The following is a 10,530-nucleotide window of genomic DNA, read 5'->3' on the forward strand; positions in this document are numbered from 1 at the left end:
CATAAATACATGAAAAATTTCATTCTTAGAGAGAGATGTGTCTGATTCTCAAAGGCACTGCTAAAATACTCTGAAAATCAAATATCTTCCTGTCTCATTAGAGAGCGTTGTAGTGGATTTAGTTCAATTTCCTGTTTCCCAAAGCGTTATTCCCAAATATGGAGCGGGTCAGCACACGAAAGTGAAAGGAGTGGACGGTGGAGCGATTAGATGACACGCTGCGGGAAATAGAGATGCAAAATTTCAACAACAAGAGAATAACAACCGTGTCAAAAAATACATCTACAGAAAGGAAGGCAATAATGGGTATAATTGATAAGCCGATCTGAGGAAGTGGGTTTTAGTTGACCCAGTGATATCAGGATAGGAAGGGTATCCTTTTTATAATCACGTATTTTCGAGTTACATGTTCCTGTATCGAGTTTGTTTTCAGCTTCAATTTCAAGGATTTTGACGAAAGACTCAATTTCGACAATCAACTAACTAATTCTAATTTTTTTTCTTGAGTTTCGCGTTGAATATGTCTAAACTAAGAGAACACGAAAGCGTTAGGTATGTAGATTTACGTGACGGAAACAGATAGAAACAAAAACTTTCGTCCCACATATGAGATGCTCTCACAGCGTGTGTTAATTAAATATAATTGCAAATGTTGATACAGAAAGTAAAATAGAAGTGCATTGTGGGTTGATTATTCTCTCGGGCTCTCTTCATGTGACTCCAGCGAACCTGGCTTACTCGGTTTATGAGATCTCGCCTCGCCCCTCTCTCCTTTAAAGTGATCAACGAAGGTGAGCTAGCCTGGTCGTTTTAAAGTCACGGTCTTTACATAACTTATACTTCGGTGGCTGCTGTGGCAATTTTCCCCGTCATTGTAAACACCGGAACATGGTTGACAGTACAAAATTGAAAGGTTGCATTTCCTTCAGCTTGCTAACTGAGCTGAAATAATTTCTCATTTAAAGAGTCCTAAAATGGGGTGAAAACCCAGCTCTGTTGCCGGGATGAACTTTTCCATATACACCGAGAGAAAAATTCGCCCCATTACCTAAGCCAAAACGCAAGCGGAGCTCGTGTCAAAGGGACCGTTTAGATCCTCCGAGTTGTTATTGTGTGACGGGGATACAGCGTTGAAATGTGTTGCATGACACATATATGGTCGATAGCCAGCCGCTTTTGGAAAAATAAGCTCACGCTCCTCTAAAGATTTAATCGTGGGTTGAACTCGAGCTATGGACGGAAATCGAGCTTAGATGTTTGTTAACAACATCAGTAACGTGCGTGATTCATGCGTTCAATTTGTTCAAGTCTGGTCTGTCACTGTCTATTGAAGGTTTCATATTCACAAGTCTTTCTGAGATGTGAATAAAACTGCAATGAAGCATCCGGGCTTTGCTATTATGTTTGAATAGGGCAGCAGCCTTAATGGGTCGTAGTGTGGGGTTCATCGATAACAAAGGCTTCTTCTTCAGTTAATTCTTCAGTTATTTATTATCGGTTTTTCTCCACTATTATCTCTATTGATAAAATACTGTATGCATATTTTATTCATTTATACTTATATTTAGCCAGGGGCATTCAACTTAGCAGGGCTAGTTAAAATGGGTGGAGCCCTGACACAACACAAAACAGAGACATTAAATGTGTTGAACCTCATTCACTCATTCATCTATCTATTCTATACATTAGGAATTGAACTGTAAATAATTTTAACTCTATGTAGCGTAGGTAGATTGTAATGCGTGAACGGTGTCCCTAATTAGTTTTCTTCAAGCTAAATACTATTGACACTTTAATAAAGTCTTAAAACAATACTCTTTTAAAACTTCTATTGGCCCAGACACCATGATAGATCACCCGTAACAGGAAAGATATCTATTCGCTTTCGTTTGCACAACACAAGTGGATGGGCGCCATCTTGTGTCCAACGCGTTTGTGGAAAATAATAATTTACTACAGATACAATACAAATTCAATCTATCAATCTGTATAAGTTGCAAGATGCAGACAGCATGTTACTTTATTCCTACAAGCTAGGTAAGAGACAAAGATTTCTCTCATACAACATCTTTCTTAAACCCTCAACATTTATGCTTAAAAATTCTAATGAGACGTATCTTTACCCTTAATAAATTTTATCTTAAGTGAGAAAATTATAACTAGACTTTTCCTCGTTACATTCTAGCGGAAACTTAATTTAAATGCACTTATTATCATTCTAAACTGGAAATAAACATACATTTATTTCATTTCTTATTTCATTCAGACACCAGTCGTTTCCAGATTCGCATACGTTGGCTGTGGGGAGTCTGGATCCTCTCTTCCAGGCAACTCTGGAGGCAGTTCTTCAACATCAGCATATATCGTGGGCTCATAGCTGGGTGGTTTTGGTGGTTTGGCGGAGTCAGTTTCATTGTCAAAATCGGCGAGTTGAGCGTACACAAGGTCTCCCTCCTTTCGCTTGAATGAAAATAAAAATGATAATTAGTCAATGTAGGAGATAAGGCAGCAATGAATGCACGTCTTTTGAGCACTTCGTTTTTTGCCGTAAAACACACGAACTGATAACAATAAACCATCAAGGTGGGCCCTACGTAAGTCTTTTTCGCTTAGCCAAATTCACTTGAAGTGAAGAACAAATCAGCGGTCATCCTTTCTACGTCTCTGCACCAATGACGCATGCTGCTACACTAAAAGTCTTTATATGGAAATTTGTTTCCTCACACATCTCTATGTTTTTTTTTTTTTCGGTCTGACGCCACATGCAACAGAATTTCTTTCCAAAGAGCCAAGATCTAGCCAACATCAATATCTAGATGTCTCGCGTAGATAACAATTTCTAATCCATATTCTCTCGTTCCTTAGGTTTAGTCATATGCACAATTACATTCAATCCGCTTGAGTTCACACATGAATCCGTCCATTTATATCTGCTGAACATGTCATGTCAACAAGAGTTTATCGTTCTGGTGGAAAATTACTTAAAAATACACTGAATGATATAAATTACGTCATGACGTCTAAAGCTAAATTATCACCTTCTTGTTTGCCTTGTTGACAACGGCGTATTCACAATATTCTGGTGGCGAATCGAACTTAGTCTCACTCTTATCAGGGGTGCTGTTTGCTGACCCAAGGAGCTTTGCGGCTTCAACGGGATTCACAGATTCATATTGGCTCTCTCCAAATTGGTCTTTCTCGCTGCTTCATTAAAAGAAATAATTAAGGTTTAGTTTAAAACTAATATTTCCCTCATTTTCTGTTATGCTCGGGGATTAAAAGAGGCGGGGGGGAGGGAGGAGTAGTTTTGCTTATTATTAACAGTGATAGATGCTGTTTGGGTATCATTCTCAAAACCTTTTCCATTGCAGGTGATATTGTTTAATGAAGTTTAGGCAACTGACAAGGAATTCATGGACGTGTACGGGACGATCATTTATTACAGTCTCAAACAATCTGAACAGAACTATCATGCTGTTGCTCTTATGCTTAACTTACTTCACCAGTCTACACACTTATACAATGTGTACTACTCTGCTTTCTTATTATTTTGATAATGATGTGTTTTCAGAGACTCAAAACATTTCAGAAAAACAAACAAACAAATAAATAAACAAAAATGAATACCGACTTCTTCGGTGCTGACATCTTTAGCGAGTGGTTTTTCGGCGGTGCACTTTCTGCATCTAAAAAAAAAAACACTTTTCTCTAGGAAACATCGCCTTGGTAAACAACGCATAAAAAGCAGACTTTTTTTTTTTCTTAGCAAACAGAAATAGCGGCTTCGACAAAAAATATTTCTGATATGGTAGACATAAATTATAAGTGCAGCCTATCATCTTATGGTATTTTACCAATGATCGGGGGGAAACCTATAGTTCCAAAATTTACCAACCTAGTTATTACGTATTCAAGGTTGGTTTTCAATTCTATCTCGCTGATAAGCACGGAGTCGACAAAGGATAGAATTGTTGGGAATTAAATAGTTATTGACTTTTGATATGAAGTTTTGAGATATCAATTACACTAATTCCAGGCACACATGTACGTTACATTGGAACTGCAGTTATATTCGACTGCATAAGTCAAGGATTCGATTAAAACTAAATATCATTTGAAAAATTTTGTTTTGACTTTTTGTTGTACGTGTGTGGTTAACCTTAAGCTCTATTTTTATCGAGTCAATGAATGTCGCTGAGAGAAAGAAGGTCCGCAATTTGCTGGCTGCTCGAGGGAAGAGGTTCAATCTTAAGCATGTCATTACAATTTTTTTCGTTTGGAAAATAATAATAAGATAATCACGGGCTTCGTGAATTGTTGCCTTGTGCCAACCATCCAAAGCACAATTTAAGACGTAACAGGCGTTTCGAAATCCCCCGGTGGAGGACAAACCGTTTTAAAAACACCTTTATGATGGCCTCCACCATTAAATATAACAACAACAGTTAATTTAACGACCGTTTCCTAGAAACCTATGTAGAAATGTAAATATAGCTTTTAAATATAGATAGGTTTTAGCTTAGATTTTTTAATTGTTATAATTTTGAATATTCTTGTATACGTTATATAATATATTTATTTAATTACATTATTGTAATATACGCAATTCAGCCGCAAGGCTGCTAGGTATATTTGAATAAACTATCTATCTATCTATCTATCTATCTATCTATCTATCTATCTATCTATCTATCTATCTATCTATCTAATAACGGTTTAATGTTTACAACGCTTAGAGACTCTTTACCTTTTCCTTGACGTTTCTTACGCCTTAGAAATATGACTGCAACAAGAATGATCAAGGACACGAATAACACTGCTCCTAAAGATGCCGTTACAATCATTATTGTGGGGGAAGCACTTCCCTTGTTATCCAAGAGGTCTTTGTCTGTTGATTTCGCCGTGGTAGGGGTGGAGGCAGTTGTTGAAGACCCTAAATTTTAAGCAGTAATACTTAAAATTAAATCGTATTTTACTAATCCTTAATACTGCTCCTGGTTGTTAACACTATGCAGATTATACTTCATCCAAACTTCCAGCCGGTTTACAAACGAACAACTGAGGGAGCTTCAAACAAGGAAACGCACAAGGGAGCTTCAAACAAGGAAACCCACAAGGGAGCTTCAAACAAGCAAACCCACAAGGGAGCTTCAAACAAGGAAACCCACAAGGGAGCTTCAAATAAGCAAACCCACAAGGGAGCTTCAAACAAGGAAACCCACAAGGGAGCTTCAAACAAGCAAACCCACAAGGGAGCTTCAAACAAGGAAACCCACAATGTAATTCAAAGAGATCATTTTTACTTCGCTAAAACCAAAGAAACGAACAACACATAAAAAAATGCAAACAAAAACTAATCAAAGTAAAATTAAAAAATTAATTTCACCTGTCAAGTTCATGAAAACTGCTCTTTTACAAAACTTTCCTCGAATTAATAATAGATCGATGATCTTACGTGATACGGCAGTGATATCCTGTTTAGATGACGTCTTGCCTTGTGTGGTAACAGCTTTTGTCACAGTTGATGTTCCACGAAAACTTGTGCTGGTCGGAACAGGATGGTGGAAACAAATTCCTTTACAGGTAGCTGTTAAAGTAATATAACTACTGTCATTACCACTATACATTGGTTGAGTAATATCCCGATTACAAGGCAGTGTGGCGAACTCAATACCTCTAGTCGGGAAAAACTTTTCTACGCCACGTCCCTATAACTCAAAAAACTTCAAAGTGTATATGCGGCTAGGGCTACAGGGTTTGCTCCCCTGATAGTGATGAGCTATCAGTGGTAAGGTGGTCGCAATAGGCTTCGGAAAGAGCAGGGTGAGGATAGGAAAGATAAGGAACCGAGAAAGGAGTCATGAGAGTTGCCTTTGGAAAATTCAAACTTGTGCATAACAACAACTTTTAAAACAGCTAAAATTTTACGTTTTCTGTTACTGATCAATACCTGTTTCTTCCTCGCAAATCCATCCTCTTGGTTGGTCGCCCGTAACGGTGCTGAGTGATCCTTTGAATCCAGGTGGATAATCCTCATGAATCACCCCGTAAGAGTCCTTTGGGTCAGGATTTATGCCTTTATCATGCCATTTGTCAATGGTCAAAGGTTTACCATTGATCCAATTCCATCTCTGCGTTGTTAAATTTTTTTTCAAACCAATGTACCATTCACCAGATATGGTGCCTGTTTTATTTTGAATCCCATTTGTAATAAATTGCCATTCCTGCACTGATTCTATCACTGCGAGTATTTTATTGTTGCGTTTACAGTTGTCCCTTGCCTGTGTCCATAACCATTGGTCTTTGCTGAAGGTATAACACGAACATAGCCTCTCGCCATCTATAGTAATACAATTACATAGAAGTTAGACTAATAATTAATGGCCGTGAAGTGTGTCTGTGTGTGTCTGAGTGAATTGTTTATTGGGTTACCTGTTACTTGCCGAAAATCAACTTTGATATTTCTTGGAGGCAGTCGTTATCATCAGTATCATCACTCCCCTCGTTTATCTCCTTCTCCCCCTTATCATCATTATCACAACCGTCGACATCACATTAATGGCCGGCTGTTATTAATCATAGATTTTTCACAAAGGATAGTAATTTTGATTTATTCGCTTATTTTTGTTTCTTTGTTTATCTAAGTTAATTGTCGGCAGTGCGGAAAAGTTTCGAAGAGGCGGCTCCAATATGAAGCAGACCTCTTTTACGCAGAAGAAAGAGCTGGGGAATGGCGATCATACTTCAACCTCCTTCAATTTAAGTCACACCAGATGAAAGACGGGGGCTAAAAGTCAAATTATCTAAATTTTTCCCGTATCTTTCTAATTTACTTGGTTTCCACTTGAATAAGCAAGGATTGTAATATACAAGAAACAGTGATGTACGTTAAAAGTCAGTACATTGTAAAAATCCACCAATTTCCCAATGCAACACGCCTGGGTTGCGTTACACATCGCATGCCTTAGTCCGGCTACCGTGACGTCAGTTGGTCACGCTATACAGTATACAGTTGTTTCTCGATTTTCGATCAGACTAATGTTGCGACGTAAACAAGGCAAACAGCTTTACACCTACAGCTGGATGAAAGCTAGTAGAGGATGTTGGGTTATTGAAACTGATAATTGAACCAACTTCATACAGTATAGTTAAATTTGAACTTCAGCAATCGGTTTAAACACGCAAACCAGCACTTCCTTCTCAATGCAAATTACGACATCCTCGTCCGTCGCTCGACTTTCAAATCTAAAAAAATCTTTGTTGTAGTCGATCAAAACGTGTACTATTCCGAGAGTTTTTCTCTCAGGAACTCAGCCTCTCCCGATTAAATTCGAGGGTAAAGTGCTGGGCTGGTTTGCCGATCAGAATAAATCAATAATCAAACGCCGCTATCGACAATAACCAAATAATAAATACCCGTAATTTTTAAAGCTCGTAAGTACATGATCATGCTTTAAGAATTTTAGAATTATCAATGATTTCTTTCACGCTTACCTATTCTTTTCAGTAACAAATATACTCCAAGAAGTAACAGTACGTACATCTTCTCTACAATCATTGTTCAATGTAATGAATTAGGACGCCACAAAAGTGAAAGTTGCGCTTCGACGACTAATTAACATTATGACGCAATTTCCGGTCAGTCAAAGGTGTGCCTTGGAGGAAACAGCGGAAGTTTGGCGAGAGTTCACGCCTCAAGTAAACTGTAATAATTGATTAAAAAAAGTTATTTTTAATCAAGAATAAGCGAATAGCGAAATTTAGAATAAGAAAAAAAAAATTCAAATTCTTACTTTAGCTCTTCATTTATATAATTAGCTCTAGATGATTAACGGCGTTGCTTAGTGTTCTGGTATAATTAGGATAAAGCAGGGGTGTATTGTGTTGGATATTTTTGGAATGTTCCTTAAAAAGCTTTGCCGACGGGATTGAGGTCGTCAGGGTCAGGCATTTTCAACGGAACTTTACACTAAACTTAAAGGAAAAAATTCAACTCAAGATTCTTTTTCCCCTCATCCTTCTTCCTTTCTCTCTGTTATTCGTGACGGTATGAACTGATGCACATATGCACATACGCGGTTAGCTTTCGGATGGATTCCGAACCGATGAGATGTTATGCTATACCAAATAATGTTATCGCCCGGATAATATTATTTGGTCATACAACACAATATCTATAATCTTTATTCCATGATTTATATGTATTTTCCTTCTCACTTTTCTATAAAAAAAAAATCATGATGGACTGTAAACACGGAGCAGGCAACCCTTCAAGGGAATATACTGCATACATGCGTACCAGCTTAAGAGCAGATCCGTGCAAGAATCAAACAAAATCGCAAATCTTCGGCAAAGCTGAAAAAAATCAAATTCACTCGTCTTTTGCATATAGATAGCCTTTGGTAAGCCATGCAGATTTTTCCTTGAAATATCTGTTAATTCCTGAGAAAAACGATGGAAGCCATTTTCAACTTAAGCACAATTTGGCGATCTCAAACGCGTGCAAACAGGGTGGAAATTAGTCAACGAATTCTTCGCAGCTGACTTTTTGTAAGAAATGTTTTCACTGTGTGACATGTTGTGTTACAGCTTTAATAATCGTTACTTTTGCTTTTATGTTACTAAGTGATTGAACGATCGAGTTTCGAATCATGTGACAAGCAGATGGGCTTTCAGAAGCACGTAGGGAGTAGCTGAGATATTAAGATTATCAAAAACGTTTAATTCTACAATGCGAGTCTTCAGTGTCACAGGGAATTGGGGCAGGCAACTGGATTCCCCACATTTTAAAATTTGTCCTCTTTATACTGTTAATACAATTTTTTCTGAAAATTCTGAAGGAAACCATAAAAGGGCTGACAATAAAGCCAACTAGTTCAAGCATGTGTTCCCATGCAGTTTACCAAGGACCGTTTTGAAACTACACTTGCTCACAAAGCACCCCAAAATTTCCATATCAGGCTGATCAAGTGTTCGTGACAGTAATTGGTACATAGGGTGGACAAGATTGGGTCTTTTAGCCATATGCCTGTTTTCTTTTGTTTTTGAAGATCGTTGTTCCGAAGTTTTCAATCAAATCAGTTCAAAACAGGAAAGAGGTCTCGATGGTTTTAAATTGACAGAGCTACCCTACGTAATTTGTATAGCGCGACATTCTCATATGATAAATTTGCGAACATGGACTAGCGACTATACTCGCGAAAGAGCAAAAACCTCTACCATTTCTCCAAGAGCTGGAACATGCAAAGTATTATCTTTCTCAAATTTAGAATTTTTATTTAGTTCACGTGGGAAGTAAAACATGCACTAATGAGGTAAATTTAATAACATAAAATTGAAATGTTCGATTCTTCGAAAGTTAGTAACAAGAAAGATAAATTCTTGGTGAAATAGTTTATTAGCGATCTAAAGGGAAATCTGCTACCGCAAAGCAACGCATTGTGGAGAAAGACCGCATACTTCCTCCCCCCCTTACTCACCCCCCCCCCTCCCCCACTCCATGAGCAAATTCAACTGTCACGCAAGCTCGTTCGGCCTCTAGGCAAATTTTATTAAAAGATTCAAGCGAAACAAATTTGCATACAGTCTATATAGTCAACTCAATCAGTGTTTTAATAAATTTTGTCGCAAAGAACACCAAAATGTCGTATTAAGAATCCAAGGAATACAAATCGCAAAGTTTAGACGTTTTCAGAAGCAGCCGTTTTGATCGAGCAGCGACATAAAGTGACGGTGCAGATGTCAAACTTACAGAGACCGCGGAATGGAGAAAACGGAAAAACAAACTGAAACTCTGGACTCATATGAACGGCTAAGAGTATAATATTTGAGTTAAGGCTATTATATTTACTTTCAATTGCTATATGCATCGGAGTCGTGTTAATTTTTATTATGTCAATGTCTTGATGGTCACATGTACATAACAGGATGGCGTGATTTTCTTGTCTTTCTTCACGATTTTCAAAAAGTTGTAAAAGATTCCAAATTCATTTCCCCAAACTAAACTCTACATATTCTGAAAGATCATCAACTCTAGTATTATCAGTCGTAATCTTACGAAATTCTGAGCAAAGCCACATGCTGAAAATTATCGTTGTTTTTCGCCCACCGTTTTACGCAACACGCGAGAGCCATAAGCTTTTGACTTCTCTTGAATACTGGAATTGATCTAATCTTTATGAAATCACGGTGTTTAGTCAACGACAAGTTGTACAACAACTTGGAACTGTGTTAGCTTTCTCTAGCGCAGTTTTTTTTTTATACGTGAGTCGAGTGAATCATGACCTATTTTAAACCTGTTCGTTGTCGCCAATCGATCCCGGGACTGAAAACGAAACGTTTTCGTTTTTTCGAAGCAAATAATTTTTTAAGGAAAAACTGCACAGCAATTGTCTACTTTCGAAGGCTACTTGTATGCAAAAGAACAGCGAATTTTAGTTTTTCAACTTTGCCGTGCAATGTTTGATTTTTGCACGGATTTGCTCTTAAAAGTTAGATTAGCAAGGTGAGAAACACTGACTTATTTATCTT

General features: G+C 37.7%; 1 protein-coding gene across 2 annotated transcripts; it reads right to left on the reverse strand.

Annotated features, from left to right (window-relative positions):
• Positions 1 to 1,472: 1,472 nt before the first annotated feature.
• On the reverse strand, positions 1,473 to 7,717 carry LOC111342040 (uncharacterized). Of its 2 annotated transcripts, none has more exons than XM_088733398.1 (7): positions 7,495 to 7,717; positions 5,951 to 6,340; positions 5,456 to 5,587; positions 4,748 to 4,933; positions 3,632 to 3,686; positions 3,039 to 3,201; positions 1,473 to 2,460 (listed from the first exon to the last, which is right to left on the reverse strand). In XM_088733398.1, exons 1-7 carry the CDS (start codon positions 7,556 to 7,558, stop codon positions 2,263 to 2,265), a joined length of 1,188 nt encoding a protein of 395 aa, XP_088589524.1. In that variant the 5' UTR covers positions 7,559 to 7,717; the 3' UTR covers positions 1,473 to 2,262. The 2 variants fall into 2 exon arrangements, with proteins under 2 accessions (XP_088589524.1, XP_088589523.1); XM_088733397.1 differs by having other exon boundaries at positions 3,039 to 3,204; positions 7,495 to 7,714.
• Positions 7,718 to 10,530: the final 2,813 nt, after the last annotated feature.

This window comes from Stylophora pistillata, chromosome 9 (genome assembly GCF_964205215.1).
Source record: "Stylophora pistillata chromosome 9, jaStyPist1.2, whole genome shotgun sequence".
NCBI classification, from domain to species: domain Eukaryota; kingdom Metazoa; phylum Cnidaria; class Anthozoa; order Scleractinia; family Pocilloporidae; genus Stylophora; species Stylophora pistillata.

Bases quoted from the DNA above. Each gene is read 5' to 3' on its own strand.
- LOC111342040 (XM_088733397.1), bottom strand. From the start codon at position 7,558: ATGATTGTAGAGAAGATGTACGTACTGTTACTTCTTGGAGTATATTTG. The intron at 3,205-3,631 runs GTCGGTATTCAT...CTTTTAATGAAG, and splicing joins AAGATGTCAGCACCGAAGAA to CAGCGAGAAAGACCAATTTG. The intron at 2,461-3,038 runs GTGATAATTTAG...TTTTCATTCAAG, and splicing joins TCAACAAGGCAAACAAGAAG to CGAAAGGAGGGAGACCTTGT.